Genomic DNA, 23070 nt, shown 5'->3' on the forward strand with positions numbered 1-23070 from the left:
AAAGCTTAATTAGTTCAGTGCAGCTGTAGTAATTAGTTTCCTTTTGGAGCCACTTAAACATTCGTGCTCTACAGTGATTAATTTAAGGTGCAGTGTTTTGGTTTCTTCCTGTATAGACAGATGTGTTTATGAACGTGTTGTTTGTTTGTGTGCTCACTGCTCGGAGCTGAAGTGCTGTGGCCCCCGTTTGTGTGTGTGACACTGGGTCCCTCCTCCTCCTCCTCCACCTCTCTGTCGTCTCTCCGGTCTCTGTGCTGATCTACGGTTGCCTTGCCTGCTCTCAGCTGGCTGGTGTAGCGACCACACATCCAGGCTCTCCGCTTGTTGTTTGGTACTTTCGCTGAACTTTATTTCCAGCGCGCGGTGCGTTGCGCATCACCGCTCGCGAGGGTTTTTTGGGGAAAACTTGCTGCTGCAAAATGGACTGAGGCGACAACTCAGCAAAGTGTGGATACTTAGGAAAAGAAGAGTATTTCTGTAGAGAGCAACCTTTTCTGGGGGTTGAATTACCATCATGGAAGAGGACGACGGGCATCACGAGAACGGCATCCACGCCGTCAAGGACTCGGACCGACAGCAGCGGCTCAGGCTTTGCGTTTTAAATGAAATACTGAACACCGAGAGGGATTATGTTCGGACATTGCTTTTCCTTCAGTCGGTAAGTTTGACATTACCTTTCACGGTGCTCATGTTCACGTTCCGCTATCTCCTACACGGGCAGAACACCTGGCCAAACTCCAGTCATAAATCCTCTAATTTAAGGTTGTCTTTCATTTCGGCCAGCGTAAACGTTGCTTTAGACAACTGGTGACATTTTATTAAGTGACAGGTGATGCTCTGTTATTCGGCACATATATAATACAATACGTGTTTCAGGTTGCAAGGAAATTTAAACTTGAATATTTTCCCCTGTTGTAAGCTGATGGCCTGGGTTTGAAGCTAAATTGCCAGCAATACGTATGGGGTTTGGCGTGGCAGTCTGTACACAAGGGTGGCTTTTCTGGTGATCTCTTAACTTTTACTCCCATGTTGTTATATTATAGGTAAACAGCTTTTGGTTCCCAGAGAATTAAGCTTTATTCAAAGGTATTGCATTGACATCTTTCCTCTAAGAGGACTTCCTGCTGGGAATGTTGTAAGCATACATATACCCACGTCTAACTTGCTGCATTTTAGCCTATTCTTGTCAATAAAATATACAGGTATTGTGAAAAACATTTTCCTTGGTTGAACTGTTACGATTCAGGCACACATGGGCATGAATGGTGGGGTTAGCATTCACACCTCTCCTCTATTGTGTGTTAAAGCTCAGGTTCAAAACAATCAAAGGAGATCTCAATTCACACTCGCTTCACAAATAAATAGATATTCATGAGCATTCAACACCACCACGCCTCCTTTTTCCCGACAGTGATAAGACACCATTTCAGCAGCACAGCTACTTATTCACTCATTGTACATCAGCTGCCTTTGATGAATGAAGTCCTGGTAATTTTACACACTCCTTTCAGCCACTAACACAGTGCCAGTATAGATGGCTCCCACCTGCAGGAGGCTATTCAATTTGTCACTTCTCCCTGTCATCTTTCGTTGTCCTTCTCCTCCCCTCATCCTTGACCTGTCATGTGTGGTGCTTTCACATTGCAGGTGGTTTCTGCATCCAGCTGAGGCAAAGTCCCTGTGTGGTTCACTTTAAATTGGCTGAATTGAATGTGACATGAATAATGCGACTTTATTCTTACACTTTATTGCTTGCTGTAGGGAAATTCCCTCCTTCGTTGCCCCCCTAAAACAAGGTCAAAGGTCAGGGGCTGCCAGAAAACATCACCCTTGAGCTGGTAGGGATTCGGGCTATCTTCTTACCTGTTCTGCCACCCTGCTGGTTCTAAGGTTGAAAAGATAACTGTTGATTGTTATCATTGTACTTGCTGTAAAAAAGTTTGTTGTGATCATGTTGATGATTTAGTACATTTTAAATTTCAACATTTGGCAAACATTTGTCAAACATGGCCATGGTTCCCTCTTTGTCTTGTGCTGTCCCGTGTTCAAGAACTTCCTCAAAGTTCTTGAAATAATTCTGTTCAAACTGTACAGACAGTAGTGTCATGAAGATACTAAATGAAGCATGACTTTCTTAAAACTATACCTACATAATGTAGCTTCAACATGATGCATGCAACTGAACTAGATAACTGAATGGGTTTAAATTCTACACACTTATTTAAACAAAAGATCTTTGCACAGATTTGAGTGTGCACATGCCTTTTTATTCAGTTTATAGCTCCAGCACCTCACATACTGGGTGTGCTGTGTTTTCCTCTCTATTTTTGAGTACTTCTGTTTAAAAAAGTATCTTTTTGGGAGCCAACCTCTGTGGTACTGTTTCCTTTCTCAGTTAGACAAGAGGCAGCCAAGGCTTATCTCCTGTTAAAAGACAGACCAGGCAGCAGAGGGACCATTCTTTGACCTCCTCCCCCCAAACCCAGTTCCGGCATAATGATAAAGACAAAGCCCCAATTATTTATCAGAGAAGTCTGGGAGCTTTTTTTTTTTCTTGAGAACATCTGAAAGCTGTCAGTGCTCGTGCCCTCCACCCTGCTCCTCCCCATCATCACATCAATTGGCATGTCTTGATTTAAGCCATACGGTGTGTAGCCAGAGGGGAGTGATACGGTCAGGCTTGAAAGAAATTCTCTTATCACCTGTGTCTTTGCATAGAATGCCCTTTATACAGCCACGGCTGCAGTCCAATGGAGTGTCAAGATTTAGTCCATATTTTCCCTCTTATGATAAGCCTGTGGGATATTTGTCAGAATTCATGGTAAGATGAATACTAATTGAACTTTGCACATATGCACTTAGATAATATATGCTGCTCAAAACAAGGAATTCAGATTTTAAGTATAAGGTGCATGCTGCTCTGTACTAATGTACCCTATATGTGAAAGCACATATTGTGCATGCAACGTCCACTGAGTCACCATATGGAGGAAGTGCATTGGGGATCAGTCTCTAGTTTAGATTGCTTAAGGAGTTCATGGACTTTCAAAACAGAATGAGAAAATAAACATCAGTCCCCACCACCAACTCCAATCCTCTGCAAATCCCCCCCAAGCTCTCTGTCCGGGGTCTAGCCGAGCCTTCTCCCCTTCCCTCAGTGGGAGCCAGGGCTTTGTCACCATGCAGCTCACTGTGGTGTTGATAAGGGAAGTCTGGCTGTTGGAGCTCAGAACATATGGTTTCAGTAAAGATATAGAGTGGTTCAGTGTGGGGGGGTTGGGGATGAGTAGTCTCTCAGTGTGAAGAGGCTCAAGCAGTGATGGGGAATGAAAAGTGAGTGAGTGGTTATAGAGTCATTTTGTTGTCTAAGCAGCTATTTGTGAAGTAGTTGTTAGGTGTGATAAGTGACTCTTTTCACATCAAGTGCTTGCATTTTCTCAGCCTGTCTTGTCTAGTTCAGTTAGAGAGCTCCTACATTTCCCAGAATGCCCTTTGACAGCTCACTGAGGTTGTTTGATTTGTTCATGCAAATTCTGTGAGTGATACATGTACAGAGGGGAATAGAGATATGAAATAGGAGCTAGGCAGTGAGAGGTGTTTTCCCCAGTCAAGAAAAGTGAATCTCACCTACAGCCTGGCTGAAACCCAAACATGATTTGAGGTTGCAATGCTTTCTAATCTCCTAGTGCCACCATCCGGTCCTGTATGATGAACATCAGTGCAGACAATGAAGTTTTGACTTTATGGAACTGACACCTGAACAAGATATACTGATTAGATCAATGAAATATATTCTGCTGTCAAACTCTGTTGAAGCCACACCGGAGATATCTAGACATGACTTAGTGTCTATTTAGGGTCCAAAATCAATTTCCATAAGCTGTTTGACTTTTTATTTTCTTTATGTAGACCCCCTAAGCCTATTCCTTATCTGTAGGCACCTGATGGTTTTGTTTTCCCCAGTCACATTGGGGTTTTCCCCCACCACCACGTAGAAATTGAACCGTAGCTGATTGAATGGCAGCTTGCTGTTGACCGCCCTCATCATTCTCTGTTGCCCTTATCACTGATTTATTTTCCACCTCCCTTTGTACTCTTCTACAACCTCCTGGATCTTTAGCCCCCGTGCAGCATCGCTTCTCAATCGCAATGATTGCAATGACACACAAAAGAGATAGTTATCCGGCTTTGGCATCTCAGTCATTCTGCATGTCACTCATCCCCTGGCAATTACCAGCGCCAACGAGCTCATCCAATGTGCTGTAGGGAAGCATGTAGGGATGGTGGGAGGAGAAGAGGTGAGAAGGGGGTTGGGGGTGTGAAAAGAGGGATTAGAGGAATCATTTTGCTCAGTGCTATCATTGCAAATCTGTAAATGTATTGCCCTCTCAATGTAGAATAGAAGCAGTCTCTGATTCCTTTTCAATTCCAAGGTTACGGTGATGACTGCTCTCCTCAAGCTTTTGTTGCAACAAATTCTCTTGTTTGTGTCTGAATTGATCATTTCTTAGTGCCATAGATTAGTGGGGATTTTCTCCAGAGCAGCGCTTTGTTGATTTTAATCCAGGCAACTGGATTTTCCCCGCCATGATCTACCAAAATGTAGGCTATCTATGACAGTAATACGGTCAGTGGCGTCATACCCGGTAGACGTAAGGGATTTTCCTTCAAAACCGTAAAAATGGGGGTTTGCCATTCTAAAAGGCTGCTGTTTTTTTTCTTTTGACCACATCTTAGTGAATCCTGTCCAGCAAAGACGACAGTGGAATCGTGTGGCCATTAAGTTAGTCAGCTTTTGACCTTCCTTCTTGATTCTGAGAAGTGAGAGACACAGAGTTGGGTGACCAGGAAGGTCTCGTCGGGGCCGCAGGATAATAGGAAACATCTGGAAACCCTACCCCCTGTGACCCATGCTACAGGCCACACACAAGTGACATTACACATGTCTAATACTGATGTGTGTTTGTGTGGATATATGATATTGTGTTTTGGTGTGTGACTGCATGTTCACTATAGAGCTGCAGTTTTTTTCACACCTCTTGCTTTGCTGTTGTTGACTTTTCTATACATCCACCTGTACTTACTGTTGACAAGGCTTGCTGAGCAAACAGGAAGACACATGTATATGCATACAAACACATTTTCCGACCGGTGCCCAGGAAGACTGACATGCAGGAAGCCAGCTTTGAGCTTCCTCTTCAAACTTGAGCCTGTTTCTACCTCTTTCCTTTCTGTTTTTTTTTCCTCTCTTCCATCTCTACAGCCCTCCCCACTTGGTGGGAAAGACCAGTATGAAGTTTCTCTTGGCTAGGAGGGTATAAATAGCTTCAGATTTTAACTCATCTTGGCCACAATGGTGGTGGTTTTAGTTCACTGCAACCTCAACCCCCCCGCTGAAGTCATACAACACAGTCACAGGCACAGATCACATATATAGCAAGACTGAAGGGTGAAAGTAACAGCAGGTAGAACAGTTACTGTGGCAGACTGCTGGAGTCTGGTGAGAGTTTTATTATTATTGGGCTTTAAACTCAGCTGTTTAGTGGTACAATTTTACACCAAAATTAGTGTGTATATGTAGGTTTTTTAAACGTGGGTAAACCCACTTAAAGAAGTGATTGACTCCTTTCCCATTCCCAGTAGACGATGTGTCATGTTAGGAACAGTAAGGAGCAGAATGGAGGCCGGTGGCAGAGGTTGATTGAGCGCTGATTGAACGCAGACTGGTGGAAAACTATTTACACGCCATCATCCAGAACTTGAACACGCGTTATAGCATCGTGCCAGACAAGGGGCGAAAATTAGCATCCATCCAGGTGTCAAGTTTCCAACACTGGCAGTCATAGCTGGACTGGACCATGACTACATCAGTCATTTGACCTGGAAATGAATTCTGATTGTACCTTTTCTCACTGAATGTTAGTGGGTGTTAGATTTTTTTTTGTCCAATGTGAAAGTGGTATAAAAGATGTATAACTTGAGAGATGAAATAGAGAGTCTGATCGTGTATCCTTTAAAAGCTGGAGGTGGTATCCAGTTGAGGCATGTATGCTGGTACCAGACTGAAGCAAAAAAAGAGATTTTTAATGTTCGGTTTACCTGTGTTCAGAACAAATTGTCAGACTCCACGGCAGCGGAGCTGATAGGTTTCACTCTGGTCTATGTATTTACTTCCACTGGCTCCGCTGTGTTGCGTATCTATTCTGTTGCAGCTTTGGCAGTCCGGACCCTTCCGTTGCACATTACCATAACCTGAGGGCAATGCGTAAACCACTGACTTGCCTTTGATACATTCATATAACATAACCGTTTTAACTTCCCTTCGTGCACCCTCCCATCCATTCACTCTGGACAACTGGTACCTTGCAGTACAGCTGTAGTGCCAGACTTAATTCATTACAATGTAGCATGTTTCATAAAAGGGGGAAAATGCCAGTTTCCAACTTAATCTTGGTGCTTTTTTTTAGTCATGTGTGTTGATAAGCCATTTCTTTGAGGCATAAGACTGCAGCAGGAATTTTAAGAATTCAAGTTAACAAGTCTAAACCACTGTAAGACCCGGAGGCATGATGTCAAAAAAAACACCGCCCCTTCCCACCTCTCTTCCTCCACAAGAGATGTTTGCAGATTTTTACAGCTGTGAATTTGCATAGGACTAAAGCTGTATCAGATGATCAATATATAAGGATGTCTTTTGTGGATATTGACTTTGCCATCCTTTTGGTTACAATAGGTGTTTTAATGATTAAATCTTTCTCTTTAACTGGTTGTCTGTCGGTGGTTATGCAGTTAAAGAAGTGAATCTATTCAGTAGTGGGTGCTGTGGAATCTGAGGTGTGTGGAGGTAAGGAAGTCATTAACCAGAGGTCATTGATATTGTATCTGGTTTCTGATTTCACTGTGTCAAACATCAGACTGTGCAATGTCAAGAATGCAGACCACACACACTTTTCAGATGCACTGTTTGGTTGACATTTTTATGACTGGAGCAAACACCAAATAAGAGACACTTCCACTGTGTATGTGAAAAGTGACTCTGTGAGGTGCTTTTCAACAGGCTGTTACACGATACAGTAAGTGACCTGAATTGTAAAAGTGCAGCAACATGAGATTTCTAATGTCCCCTTGGAGATCATGACCTGGACATAGTTGGGACAAGTATTTTCTCAGGCTGGATACTGGGTGAACTAGCTAACGGTGCAGCATGTTTTTGAGAAGACACTTGAGGGATGAATGAATAGGATAGATGGATACCTGTGGAAAGACTTGGCATAGAAGTCCTCTGGGAGCTTCCTATTGGGTTTACGAACTGTGGCAGCAGGCTTAAAATGTTTGTTTGCTTTCTCAAATACAACCAGATGTGTGGCGTCTCTCAGGGTCAGAGGTTATTTGCCTTATAGAGAAACACTGATCAACAAAACAATGTTGGGAGAATTTTACAAAAAGCTTATGTGTCGAGAGTAGGGCAAAGATGTTTGATGAAACCTGGGTTAGATGACATGACTGTTGAAATGTTGGCCAAACAGGGCAGGTCAGAGTAAATGCCTGACCAGTATGCTTTTCAGCCAGGAAGCTGTTCACACAACACAATGGGGTAAAAGAGTGTCACGCACACACTATCACACACTACCCAGCACACTCATCCATACAGTAGGTCTCCTATTGTCCTAGAAGAGATGTTACAGAAGCAATTTCACAAAAAAACATATGGATTGATCTAAACCATCTTATTTGAAATGTATTCCTCTGAATAAAATGTGTTTCAAGTCACTGAGAGGAGCAAGTGGACTTGAGAATCTTACTTATGGAAGATGTGCATAGGTGGAAATGTTGATCTATGAATGATGCTACTCTTCCAGTTCATTGTCTCTGTAGTATTTTCTCTTGTTCTGCAGGTGCAGGTCTACTCTTAAAGTCAGCCAAGCATTCCCACTTCCTCTGAAAGATTGTTGGTATACATGTTGTGACAAAACTGAAAAAGTGTGTCTGATGACGCCTTGTTCAGAGTAAGAATGTCAATAGAGCGTGTGATAGCCTGAGCGCGTGGTGGGGTGATGTAAAAGTAGTGGTAAGTAGAGCCTGACCAAAACTGGATTTCTGGGTCCGATGCCGAGGTTAGGGACTAACATCGATATATTGGCAGATATTCTTATATACATAGCACATACACATAAACACATATTTTTGCAATATTAAATGTGGTTATCAGACACTGACTATGATAGACGCATAAAATTATGTTGAAAATAACATCAGAGCAATAAAACAATAAACTTCACTGGAAATTTGAAAATATGATTTACCCCAAGCATCTTTTTTTTTAATGTTCTGTACAAAAAGTTCATTTTGCCTTATATCAGACAACATATACACCGATAGCGCTATAGCTGTGATAGGCCAAACATCTAAAGAGTTGAAAACAAGGATGGCTAATATTGTCATGATTGTCACTTTGTTAAACATCACCTCTAAGATCAACAATTTCACTTTACGAATTAGTGGAGATCTTTTTCTGTTTATGTTATTTAACCCCAGGAGTTAAAGAGGTTGCTGACTATGTTGTTGTAACTGTTCACGACAGCTGCTGACAAATTCTTGGGTAAGTTGCTAAAGGGCTTTTATTTTGGCATTTGTTCAATGTGATGACGTTTTTGCCAACTGACATGCCATGATTAAAGGCTTGAGTGATACATGCTTGAGTTGTTACTGTGATGATTTCGTTCTCACTTACTGACAGGAAACATTTTAGGAAATGTTATTACGCATTGACATGATAAATTACCACAGATCGTTTTGGGGGATATTTGCCCCCAGCTGTTATTTACATGGTACTTACTTACAGGATGGATATGAGAGTGAATGGGCTTTTGTTTAAATGGGGATTTCACCAGGACTGTTGTCTCTTTTTAACATCTAATTTCATGTGACACAGTCTGACAATTTGAGTGATACACTCACACTGTTATCTCTCCATTGTCCTTTTGCTTGCACTGAGCTGGTATATTGTGAATCAAAGTTACCCTTGAAGCATCACTTTCAGAAGTGGAAACTAACACGGGCGCTCGTTGCATTAATGGCTGCCAAAATGAGAAGTCGAGATAGAATGTAGGTCAGTTGCATCAGTGTTTTCAGCTAGAGTAAGAGTTTTTTTTTTTTTCTGAAAGAAAAAGCTTTAACTAGCTGCTGTCCATTAAATACTGTTCTCTATCAGGTTCGTAAATACTGTTTAAGTTAGAGAACCAGAGGGTGTTGTCTGTGATCTTCCCCCCTGCTTTGCCAAATGACCATTATTGTGTAGTGTGGGACACTAATTTGGTTTGTTACCAGCATGCTCTGTTTGTGCCCATGACGCTGTTTATGTCTGCCCAGCTGAATGCCAAGGTGTGGCATTCTTAGTTTTGTTTTGCTCAGTTATGTCACATATATGAATGCAACTGCAAAGTACACACACATCATGGAAGTGTTATGGAAAATAGGAAATCACTAGCTGGATGTAGTTGAAATCATCCGCTGTACCACATCTTTTTTTCTGTAAGCCGGTAGGAAGCTTCACGCGTCTCTGATGGCTCACTCAACACCATACTCACCACACTCTGATCCAGTCTGTGATCGACGTCTGTCTGCAGCACCAGAAACTCCCATCCAAACGTCCAGATGGCCGCTGCAATCTGGTCCATGATGTTATCTCCTGATCACCACATGTCACCCCTCAACAGGAAAGCCACTTAGAAAAAGGACTCACTGACAAACCTTTGAGTGTCAGCTCTGGTAGAAATGAAATTAGGTGATTATTAAACCAAGATGAAAGCTGAGTATTCCCTGTGAAGAGAATATGTCATCTCAGCATGTAAAATGTAGGTAAAATTAGATTTTAACAGATTACAGGTCGAAGCAGATGTGCAACTGCTGGCTGTTAACATTCAGTGTAGAAATGAGGGAACAAACAAAAAGTCATGCCTTCTTCCACACTAAAAGGCTTCACATCTTCCACACTGCATTTCCATAAGCATAAGAGGTGTATGAGAGTTTGGTGCTTCTTTGTGTTTTGTTGTTATTGATATGTAATGAGTGATCTTACAACCTGAAAAAGAGGAGCTATCATAAAGGATTGTTAAAACAAATTAATTACATGCAGCAAGTGGGAGCATATAGCTGAATGAGATGGTGAATATGCCCCTCCTCAGTTTTACATGCTTCATGCCAACTTGGCCAAGAAAAATAAGGCATGCTCAGAAGATTGAAATGTTTGTAACAGTGAAACCTTTTGAAAGCTGAATTTGGATGGACTGAAAAGGCTTGCTGAGCCAATTCCAGGCTGAGTTTTCACTGCAAGTGTTATTGAAAATGTGTGTTTCACATATTCATCATACATCCATTAATGCAACAGAGCTGATGTGGGATTGATGAGTAGGCAGTCTTTAACAGGATGTTTCGGGTCCAGTACTGTCTGTCTCTGTGGGTGAGACACTGTCTCATCCCCCTTTAGTGTTCAGTTTCCGCCTAAGTGAGCTACTCAAAGAGTCCTGAAGTTTAAAGTCCTTCAAAGCGGAAGTGGGTGAAGTGGGAGAAAAAAACTGGACAAGACTCAAAGAAGACTTTGTGTTTTGGTGATTGGCTCTGCCAGAAAGAGTTTCTCTTGGAAGACAGCGAAGGACTGGTTGGAGGGTGATGGGGAGCTGAGGGAGTTTTTGGAGGGTTGGGGAGGGATGTGAATTACGGCTTCAGAGAGAAAGAAGTCTGCAAAGGTTTGCTGGGGTCCCTCATTGTGGCAACGCCACGGGCCTTTCTCTGGCTCCGCTGCACTCAGGCTACAAAGAGGGGATTTCTTCATTTATTTATTCAATTTCATGCCATGTCGACCCCAAAATGGCCCCATTCCCTCTCCAAAACTGCCCTGTCCCTGTTTGTGGCTGGCCACCCCAATCCTCTCCCCAAAAAGAGAGACCCTTAATGGACACATTGTTTTGAGCTTGTTGTTGTTTTCTCTTGGATAAGGAGGGGTAGAGAGTTTGAGGCTGGTGACCTGAGAACTTGCATAGAAAAGTCCTGAATCTGTGGATCTGTGATTCTGTTTACGGGTTGTTTCAGTAGGTGTGGGAACTGCAGCGAATTGAAAAGGGGCTCTCAGGGCCTGCTGGAAAACCCTGACAAGTGTTAGAGCTTGTGCTTGATATACGGGGTCTCTTGTGAGATATCTGAATTGAGTGAGATGGCCCAGCATTGTTACTGAATGCTGATGTAGCCATGGGCAATCAGGAAAATCGCCCAGTTCAGTCTTCATTAACGCCATCTTTGGTCTCATTATGGCTAAGCTGCTAGAATGAGTCCAAGTCTACTCTGGAAGAGGATAATCAAGTTTGATATTTTTAATTTAAGATGGTGCAATCTGATTGGCCCACCAATAAACATAATTCAGTTATGAGGCCGCACTGTAAAATTCCATTATGTGTTCCACTATCCATTACATGCACACATAACTCATTGAATTCCCATATATCACATGTTAGTGTTCATTTATTTTTATGACCAACAGGAAGTACAAAATCCATCAGGACATTGTCAAATATCAGTAATTCTGTTTTTGTTTTTTTTACACAAGAGCATGTTTACCAAATGGAGGCTAACGAACATAAGCAAGCTGATTATTTTTATTTGGCATGTATGTCAATGTTATATCTAGATCCAATTATAATATAAACCTCTGTGTAGTAGGTCAATCAACAATATATAGACAAATGTTTCTAAATCTGGTATACAAATATTTTTGTTCACAAACTGGTTTGTAGACTTAAGATGTGAGGAAATCCCCTGTTTGTCTTGTAATTCAGGACACTTACACAGTAATGGACATTTTTTTGGAAATATCCTCCTTGTCTACCATACCAAACATTAGAGCCACCTTTCAGTATAACACAATCTAGTACAACCCCACCACAACTTCCAAAATTTCAGTCAAGGTGCCATGTGACCATGTTCTCACAGACATTTATCTTCTCATTAATCCCTGTTTAATATGAATAAGCTTTACTAAAGGTAGACATTCAAATTAAAAGGATCCTCTGTACCTGACTCTGAGGGACCCTTGAGGCAACATCCCCTTCCAGCAGTGTGACTATGTGCCTGACTGTACACTCATGTCACAACTTGACCTAGTTTGACAATTATGGCAATTTCTTACTTCTCTGTATCTATTTCCTGCTGGTTTTTAACTATTGTAACTATGACCGTGTAGCATTTCTTGTCTTAAAACAGTATTTGTAATAGTTGAATAGTGCTGGGAATTATATAGATATTATATCATTTTGTGATATAAGACTATACTGTACATTAGGGCTGTAACGATTCATCGAGTTACTCGAGTTACTCGATTACAAAAATTGGTCGAGGCAAAAACTCTGCCTCGAAGCGTCGTTAAATTCCTATGACGCGCAGGGATCTTGAATGTTCCACACGGACCCGCCGGAGAGCCGGAGAGCCTCTCCGTACTCTCCGGGCGCGGAGTGTCCGTCACTCCGTCGCGGGGAAACGGAGACGGCAAAGGCTGTGATTGGTCCTCTAAACTCACGTCCTCACGCTGGTTCTCCAGCAGCCCGGGGGGGATTGCATTGCGTATCCGCCACCACGACGGAGAACTGCGAAGGCTCGAGATGACATGCCAGAGCAGAATCAGTTTGTGCGCGTTTAAAAAACGTAGATATGATATCTGCTTTACAGACAGTTGAGACCGACGTGACATGTTCTCTCTCTCTGTCTGTCTGTTAGTGTGTGTGCACGTGTGTTTGTTTACGTCGGTCCGGAGCTCCTCCCTTCGTAAAACAGAGCGGAGGAGAATTGTAGATGCGCGACGATGAAGAAATTATTAATTAAATGAACACGGTCCGGACCGGTTCTATAGGAAAAGTGACCTTAAATGACTTATGTTGTGATTTGGTGCTATGTAGGCTATAACATAAAATTCTATATAACACAGCATGCGTGCACACACATAGGTTGCTAGGTTACCATAGCAAATAGGCCTATCCCAGAGATTATATATTATTTGTTAGTAGGTGGTTAGAAGGTGCAATCCCTTTTTGTAATGTTGTAAAAGACAACACTAAGGCAAAATGGCCGTTACTATTTAAGTTTGTATTGATTCAAAGTGTTACATGTTATACATGTTTTACAGTAAGTTGAAACTGTATTGTTATTTAATTGTTTGCACTTGCACTAAATGAGTAAATTGCAATAAAGTTTTGGAGCCAAAACTCTCTTTTTTTTTAAGAAATAAAAGCCAAATGGTTGATCATTTTACAGCCACATCATTTTCGTCATGCATTATTTGTTTTGGTTGTTTAAAAATGCAAAAAATATATATATACGATTAATCGATTAATCGATCGATAAAGTGCTAGATTAATCGATTCAAAAAAGAATCGATAGCTACAGCCCTACTGTACATCATTTTAGATTTTGCATATCTGTATATTGTCATATGAAATAAGTGTAGACACAGTGGTTCTAATGGCTTCATTACAGTAAAGTGACGTAATTTTCTGAACTTACCAGACTGTTCTACCTTGTTCCAGTACTTGCCCTTACTCACTTAGTCATTGTATCCACATTAATGATAATTGTTTATCAAAAATCTTATTGTCTTGTATATATTTTGGTCAATAATATCCCGATATTTGATTTTATAGCCCAGTCAAGTTATAGCCTACAAAGATATAGCAATATTATTTTAAGGACATATTGCCCAGCCCTATTATGAGGATTTGAACTTGGTGGTATTTGTATTTTTGTGAACTCAGTGCCAGCCAAGCAAATGGATTCTAGACCGAAGTGAAGACCTTGACCCAAAGAAGTGAAGCTGTTGTTGGGTCGTGTTACTTAGTTGGCTAAGCTGCAGGTAGAAAGCTCTGTTCAGAGACAGACCAGCCAGACGTGAAGGCAGCAGGCCTCTTACTTACTGTCCAGTAGAGCGAACACTGATCCAGCACCAACATATGGTCCCTCTGTATCTTCACACCTTACTGTCTGGCCCCTCTTCGCTCTGATAAACCTCAACACTTAGCAAGCCCCCCTAACCCACATCTGACTCTTTGGCTGTTGGTCATATGATATGATGCCTTAGGCCTCATATGACACAAGACCAGTTATTGGTGTTAAACAGTGATCCCACTGTCCGAGATGACAGTTGATGATGAATGTTGGATTAGACATGGTGTGTTTTTTCAGGCTGCCAGGTACTATGATGGGTGGTAAGTGAATCTGTAAATAATGAAGAAAGTTGCTTTGCAGCATTGAAATGATCCTCCACTAGTTATTGTGGAATCATTTGTCTTAAAACATAGTTAAACCATAGTCTCATTATAGTGTGGCTGTTGAGCACAATGTGATTTATTTGTTTGGTACAGTTTGGTTGCATGCCAAAATGTCAGACTTTACTTAGAATACAGTTGAGTTAGAGGCCAGTCAAACATGTCATGTACTTCCTTTGCACAAAAGCCACACTTCCTGTCCAGAGTTGACATCTGCTGCTTTTGTGTCGAGAGGCACTGCTTCATTCTGCACACTGTTTGTTTTCCTTCCCCTACTGAGTTGAACCACTGCCTATCTGCTTGAAAAGAAAAAAAGCATTCTGGTCAATGATTCGGATGTCTATAAAAGTGTTGGCTTTTGCTCAGTGTGATTGCTCTGTTTTCACTTCCTGTTTCCATGCCATACACACAAGCACACTGACAGAGGCATGCGTGCATACTTCTCCTGTTGCAGTTTGGGTTTTTTTAATTTGTCTTTAGCTTTTCTTGCACATAAATTGTTGCAATAAAGAAGGCAGTGAGTAAGCATATTGGGATCCCCCAACCTCACTTCAACCTTCTCACGTGCTAGTTCTGCAACTTGCACATCATCAGATTTTATGCAAGCTGATGTAAGGGCTAAGTTTCACACTCCGTCCACTTGAGTACAGATCCTGGCTAGTTTCAGACATCTGGGAGGGAGCGTGATGTTGCAGTAGATACATTGTGCAACATGCATTCATGACAAAACTGTGCGTACATCTGCAAATAACTAAGATGCAGATAAAATTTTGACTTAGGATTTATTCATCCATTTATATATTTTTTTTGTTTTGTCAGTAGCATAAAGGTTTACATTTCATTGTACAGCCTTTCATTTTAGAATTTAACCCTGTGTAACCAAAGTGCTAGTTTTGTAACAGCCTTTTTACTATATCACACTGGTACTTTGCGCATCAATGCTTTTTGCATGAAATTGGGATCAGTCGTCTCATCAAAATGCACCTTGTACAGCTTCTTTAAACGAGGTACATTTTGTTTGTTTGTCACAAGGCTCCTGTAAGCGCAGACTTTGGCCAGACCACACCATTCATACCGCAGTGGTAAAATGGTGTCAGTCATCAGCCGTAGAACTGCTGGCTTTCACATTTGTTGTGGACCTGCAAGCGCTTTTCTGAGCTGTACCTGACTTCAACAAGAGGTTTCACACTCGAGCAAATTTACCGGACTTTAGTGTTAAACAGCCCGGGTCCTGAAAAAAGCTCTTGTTGGTTCAAGTGTGAAAACACCCTTGTACAACAATTTGTAAATAAAGGCAGAGGAAGGGGTGTGGGGTTGTGAAAATGCTAACAAAAAGGTAGTGTGCCATACAAAGCACACAGGCTTGTTTGGGAACTTGGGGTCATGTAGGATTGCCCTTTACGGTTTAAATTAGATCAGTCCGCCTTATTAAATGCCTCACCATTTTTTTCCTTAGTATAAGAATTTCCAGCTGAATGCCAACAGAAGGCCAGGGCCTTTATCTGTTTGGATTCTGTAGTAAATAATTAGTTTAAACATTTTTTAGTTTCAGTCTAGACCTTTAAAGTAAAAGTAACACATTGGTCAGGTCCCTGCACTTGACAAGAAGAGTCCAAGACAGTAGGCTTAAAGAACTTTTGACATTTTGCTAATTCATGCTTAGTGCTGTCAGGAGTGTGCTACTTCAGGTAGTTTTATGAATGGGTTTATGTACAGGCTTTTGAGGATAAGGAGGACATTATTTAACGCTATTATTAGGCACTAGAATGAACTTGCAGAAATCCTTAAAGTGCTTTCAGTGCTTGCATAGTTGCAGTGCAGACTTTTCAAGGCCAGGCTGCCAGAAATCAAGTAATGAGGACAATACACAGTTGAGAATGTGAAATTGCTCAAGATTATGCTTCACATAATGTTCAAACTTTCAAGTTTTATATCTGAGAAAAAGGGAAGCCACAGGAATAATGTAAAAATTATGAATAGCTACAATAAATACAAATTAATTATAACAGTTTGTTAGATTTCTTCCTCACATCAGTTCAGTAGGCCTTTTTCGAGGTTGTAAATTTGAGTGTTAAGTGTGACTTTAGAGTACTTCCTTTGTGGTGGACTTTCCTGGCTTTACCATACTGAAATATCAGTGGTATAAGTTTGCATTAGTGTTGTATTTGGCAGCTACTTTGTGGTCTGTCAAGAAGCTTCATGGTTTTGTTTCTAGTCTCCTGTGGGATTGCATCATGAGCAGTTTCCCCATCTACAGCCATCTATCACCCCTGTGGCAAGAGACCATCATGTGCAATATCTCTTTTGTGCTCCGAGCAGCAGCTGAGCCCCCTCCATGTAGCCACTCTGACTCATTATTATGAGTCCAAAGATATCAAAAATATGAATTTGTGCCCCATCTGACCGACTATTATTAACACATTGATTGATGTCATCACTATTTTTAGGTATTGGAGAGTAACTAGGCATGTTTATACACACAATCTGCTGTGAGCTGCTTGGGGCAATCTATGCAGGAAAGGCCACAGTGTATAAACATTGCTGTGTTTTAACTAAAGAGATCTCTGATAGATATTTTTAAGGATCACAATTTGCTTTAGGCAGTGGGCTTTCAAAACATAATCATCTCCTAGTTTGTTTCCATCAAATTCACAGCCAGTGTGTGTCAACAGCTGACATGTACCCGAATCAGAGCTCAGACAACAACGGATGGAGAAATCTGCCCATCTTAACCAACATAGACAGTTATTGTTATTCATCATTCATGTAAATGTCCGATCCTCCACTTTATGTGATTACACACCCTCGGCTCACTGATGACGATGTGTTGATGTCAGAAAAGGGGCAGAAAGGTCACCTGAGATGGAGATATGAAAGTAAACAAGGACCATCAGCCGCATCCTGCTGCCACTCAGCATGCTGATTAAGAAGTAATGAGAGCAACAACTGCGTCCAGTGGGTAGAGTAGAGTTACAATGTTTGTCAAGACGACTGTGTTTGTTTTTCATGATTGATTTTTTTCCAATAACAACTGGCTTAGCTCTGTACTGTGTAAAGGATGGCTCTTTCAATATTCATCTCGTATCTTAATGTCACTGTGTGTCTGTGTGTGTGTGTGTGTGTGTGTGTGTGTGTGTGTGTGTGTGTGTGTGTGTGTGTGTGTGTGTTTGTGAAATGCTCTGAGGTATTGTCCTTTCCATGCAAATGATGCATGACTTGTTATATGCTGAGGGTTATCTGAGGGTACAGTCACATCTGCTTCTTTTGTGTCGTCCAATCCAGAGTGGGGAATTTCGACTCCGTTTTAATTTTGCATTTTGTTAGCACAGTTAAAATCAAAAGCCAATCTGGACATATTAACCAAACGTGCATGAATGTAACACGCAGTTTGTCTGGAAGTATTGCTAAACAGTCATCGTGAACGTTACAGCTCTAGGATGTGGGAGAAGTAGGGCTGCAACTCTGGAATATTTTTATTGTTTAATCTGTAGTTTATTTTCTTGATTAATCGATCAGTCCACAACCCAAAGATATTCAGTTTACTGTCAGAGGAGTAAAGAAAACAGAAAATATTCGCATTTAAGAAGCTGGAATCAAAGAAAGACTTTTTTTCTCAAAACATTACTGAAACTGATTATTTTTTAAATTGGTTTGCAATTCATTTAATAGTTGAAAGCTAATCGATCAATTGTTTAATTGTTTGCAGCTCTAGGAGGAAGTCTAAACGAATCTAATTCCAGTCTCTGTAACTTCTGCTAAGTATGACTGACTTTAATTTTCTTTTGGCAGGAAGTTACTTCGACTGTTGATCATTACTGTTGAGGGCTCAAGAAATAGCTGAATATGAAAATCAGTCTCGACGGCAGCTCTCCCAATTATGATGCTTGGCTTTCCAAGCACAACGAATTGCTGTCCATCAGATGTCAACATCCTTCCAATTATACCCATAATACTTTCTTTGGGGCCATTTCCTGTTGTTGATTCAGATCACGCTCTCAGAATATTACAGTCCAGACAGTATAAATCCAGAGTTTGAATAAACTCAGACATGCTTGGTGTGCATGCCCAGTTTATGCTCTGTTCTGTTGTCTACTCTGACTCTACTCAAGCCAGTGTTCTAGTTATGATGGTGGACAGTGAATGCGTCCAATTCTCTCTCCAAATAAACCTGTGCTTTGTGATGGAACAATGAAGACAGCCAACACAACCCTGGGTGAGAATGGCTGTGTTGGGGTGAGGACCTGGACTGAAAGGATCTCTTTGTTGCTCCTTCCATCCATCCTCCCTGCTGATCCCCCCGTCACTACATCTGTGTGGCACATTTTGTTGAAGGAGTGAATCCTGTCTGGATGGTAGCTGTCTAAAGAGTCAATAAGGAATGACTCCAAAGTCTGGATGCTCTGTTTTTATCTCACCCTCTGTTCCACCATTGTCCTTTTCCCCTTTTGGTTTTCTTCCTTTCGCCCCCTTGCTCTGTCCTGCACCCACCACGCCCTCACCCTGCTCTCCACCATCTGAAAGCAACTGAGGAAAAGCCTTGTTTCCTGCCTCGTCTTGTCTTCTCTGCCAGGGAGCAATCTCTCACATGAGTGACTCCTGCAGTGTGGACACGGTACAAGTTGCCATATGGGAGATTTAATTAGTGTACGCCTCAAGCACAATCAGCTCCCTCCCAAAACCAGTCAACAAACAGCCACCACTGCTTCCCTTTAATACTGGTCTTAATTAGCGAGGTCGCAGCTCACTGCTAAGGACCTTTGCTTTCTATTTTGGTACAACCTACGCAAAAGCTAGTAAAGGGGAGAAGAACTGAAGACAATCTTCCCAAAGTGTTTCGGCCTCAGAGGAAATGATATGATTGCTGCCTGACTGCCTGGTTGGCTGGGTTCTATCTTTAGAGCAAATGTGTGATTACAAATGTCAGTCTTTCATTATAGGCAAGCGACTTACTGTAAGTAATACATGTAGTAGGCTGACGTTATGTGTGAATGTAAAGGGCATACAAGGGTTTTCAATAAAAGGTTGTTTCCCCCAAATGACAATAAAAAATGTTCTTACTTAGAACCCTCTGAAAAAGTTGGGATGCTGAAAAAAACATGAATAAAAACAGAATGCAACCATCAACAAACAAACTGTGCTTACCAACAACAGTTTTACAAAGGTTCTCGAGTAGAAATATCCTTTATCCAATCATGTGTTTTTGTGAACTGCTGAACCTTTCGAGGTTCAGCACCTTTTTGTTGTTTTTGTGTTTTTTTTTAATGAAATGTTTTTGGATTTGATATCAAATCACAATCTTTTATGTACAAGAAAAAAATTAAAGAAAAACATAAACATTTGGAATTAAAAAGTGTCCAGAAAAGAAAAATTGTTAAGTACTTATAGTTGCCATCAAATTCTTGGTTATATTCGTAAACTCAAAGGCTCAAAAAAACATATTCCTTGGAACTAATATTCAGATATTGTATTGGATATAGACCATTTTTAAATGATACTGAGGACTTTGAAAATGACAAAATGAGACAGCAGTGCTTCTTTCCAATGTTGTGACCGCCAAAAACTTAATTTAATTGTATTTGCTACTTCGGCAGAAAATCTGTAACACAGATCAAAACCAAAACTACTTGACACCACAAAAAGCACTGGCCTTCTAACTTCAGTCCCCAGACATTACACATTTTGATCATTGAGCTGCTTGTATCATCTCTGTCACTTTTAAGTGGCAGGTGTGAATCAGCTCAAAGAGCAGTATTCTCAAGTAATACTTTCAGACTTTCAGAACCATTGTACATTCATCATTGAACCCAGTGGTTTTTTCCTTTGTAACACCCTTCATTCACGTGGCACGCTATCAGTTTCCAGTCTCGAGGCGCTGAAAAGCAGGCAGACACAACAGCAGGAAACTGCCAGATGAAGGAGGCTACAGGAGTAGAGTTTTATTTAGCGGTTTGGGGATTCATATCTCCTCTATCCCTTTCTTTTCAGACAGTATTGGTGTCTGGAGATGAAGTAGACAGTCAGTCTGACTGACTGATGCAGGTAAAGCCTGTCAGACACAGGCTGATAGACAGAGAATTGGGGAAGAGAGAATAAAAGAAACTGTTTGCAGATTCACTTCCCCTCTCTTCACCATTCTTCTTTTTTCTAAGTCATTTTGATTGGCAGGCATGTACACACGCACACACATACAGACACACACACACACACATACACACACACACACACGCACACACACACACACACACACACACACACACACACACACACACACACACACACACACACACACACACACACACACACACACACAAACAGAAGTGCACACACAAGCAAAGCTCTACTTGACATGAGCCTATTATGGTCGTCTTCGGTGAAGTGGTGTGTGTAGACGGTGCAACAATGAAGCAGCTATTTTTGCTGATGTCTTCCAGCTGAATGCTCAGGTGCATTAGCTTCCACTACAGAAGATCCATACAGTGAGCCTCAAGTGTCACAAGACAGTGAGAAAAACATGCTGTATAGTGGGAAAGTTCTGTGGTACTGAAGGGATCTGAAACAACTGTGACACATCTGTGTCCAGCACCATGAAAGGCAATTTTCTGTCAAGTATGTGAGCATACATGTGACTGTCTGTTACGCAAGGGCTTATGGTTTTATGCTCATGTATATAGTGCTATGACAGAATCTCTACGTACTGTATGTGGCTGTTTCCTCAAAGCAAAAAGCACATGCGTACTCATTTCCAAATAATCAGTAGATGGAACCTGGACTTCCTTGTGCAGACCACACTTGTGCACATGAGAATGTTCAGGATTTCAAAAACCTGTCCTGTTATGTTGTTTAATAGCAAGTCAGACGCTCTTGGGACATTCAGAACTCACTATGTTTATACTATCATGTGTACTAGAAATAAGGGCTCCAACTAACGTTTATTTTATTCATTGATTAAAGTGCTGATTACTTTCTCAATTTATTGATCGATCATTTAGTCTATAAAATGTCAAAAAAATGCATGTCACATTACCTAGAGCCCATCATTAAATGTCTTGTTTTGTCCAATCACAAGTCCAAACGACTCTTAATTTTCTGTCATAAATAACTAAGAAAAATATAGAATAAATAAGAAAATCAGCAAATCCTTACATTTAAGAAGCTGAAACAAGCAAATGTTTGACATTTTTGTTTGAAAAATGACTGACACAATTAATCAATTGTCAAAGAAGTTGGTGATTAATTTCCTTTCTTTCTTTTTCTCTAAATACCTATTTTTTTAAACCTGCTTCTTTTTTTCTTTTCAGGCATTTTTGCACAGAATCAGACAAACTGCAGATGACCAACAGTGTCTCACACCTGAACATGTCAAGGTATGACAAAGAGACAAAGCATACAAATCAGAATATCTCAAATGATTTTTGTTTTTTTTAATTATGATTGCTTATATAAAATATGTATTCATGTATTTGCCTTCTTTCCCCACATCTCCGTCCATCTGTTGGGCACTTCCTTGCTCTTTTCTCTCTCTTCCTTCCACCCTGCCTCTTTATCTCTTCCTTCCTCTGTATCCCCTCCCTTTACATCATCGCCCTGTTTATAGATTCTGTTTTCAAATATTGAGGACATCCTGGAGTTGCACAAAGAAGTGTTGTCTGCAGTGGAGGCCAGTCTGCAGCCCGAACCTCACCCTCAGCATGCACTGGGGCACGTGTTCCTGCAGTTTGTAAGTGCATGACACACACAGAAAAACACATAAAACAGCAGAGAGTCACACGCACATACAAGCACATGGACACGCATGTGGGAGAACATGCGTTCACAAATTCCTCTTCCATGCAAAAGTACACACACAAACTCTTTTCATGGGCGACCCGTAACGACAGATGCAGGGAAAGCGTGCAAAGCCTGCTGTGAAAATACCCCGTTTAATTCTCTCTCTCCTACATGAAACACTCCTCCTATCTCATGGACTTCCCCCCTCACTCACAGACTACCTCTAGCCCTTTGCCTTTCCTCTTTTCCAAAACAGACGTGCATCCTGTCAGGCAAAAAGAGTCTCTCTTCCCTCCATCTCTCTTCATCAGTCTGTGCAAGTCACTGTCTCTGCCATCTCCTTCTTTTTGCCCCTCAATCCCTCCATCCAAAGATTCCTCTCTGCTCTGCGGCCCACCACCCCCTCCGCTCCTGTCCCCTCTGTTTGAACTTGTTTGGCCCCAGGGAACAAACAAAGAAGGGTCTGTGTCCGGGGAGGAAGAGATGGTGTGTCACTCAGTGAGGGGACAATGCTTCTGCTGGTAGCACTCAATCTCCAGCTCCTTCTCTCTCGCTCTGTTTGTCTCTCTCTGATAAACTATCTTCAATTCACTTTCACTGAGGCACACAACACCTCAGCTAGGTATTCCACCATCAGTTTGCTCCATCAGCCTATAGGTCAGGGTTGCAGGACACCATTAGATTCGAATTTTAGACAGAAAAGAAAAATCTCATTGTTGGAGAACCAATAAACCCACACATTTCTGCCCCTCGCTTTTTCACTCAAATTCAATCTAATAATAGAAACCAAGATTCTGTGGATCTTTGGCTCTCCTAAGATTAGACTCAACCACTGACGTCATTTCTGCCTCCAGAGCAGGTTTGGCCCCTGAGAAATGTCTATATATCTAAAAATCTAACCTGCCTACCATTTAATGAACCACACCACCCCTCAATAATAATATATCCACTACCTTGTGGTACGAATTCAATTTTAATCACATCTGTGGATGGCTGTAGA

At 41.3% G+C, this 23070-nt stretch overlaps 1 protein-coding gene across 2 annotated transcripts in view; it reads left to right on the forward strand.

Annotated features, from left to right (window-relative positions):
* Positions 1–245: 245 nt before the first annotated feature.
* The window catches only part of prex1 (phosphatidylinositol-3,4,5-trisphosphate-dependent Rac exchange factor 1), an 85345-nt gene continuing 62520 nt past the window's right edge, over positions 246–23070 (forward strand). For both annotated transcript variants that reach the window (XM_084366824.1, XM_084366825.1), the window contains exons 1-3: positions 246–658; positions 21602–21667; positions 21898–22020. In XM_084366824.1, the coding sequence (XP_084222950.1) occupies positions 515–658; positions 21602–21667; positions 21898–22020 (333 nt within the window). In that variant the 5' untranslated portion in view covers positions 246–514. The remainder of the gene's footprint in view (positions 659–21601; positions 21668–21897; positions 22021–23070) is intronic.

Source organism: Pagrus pagrus (assembly GCF_965226575.1).
Source record: "Pagrus pagrus genome assembly, chromosome: 11".
NCBI lineage: Eukaryota > Metazoa > Chordata > Actinopteri > Spariformes > Sparidae > Pagrus > Pagrus pagrus.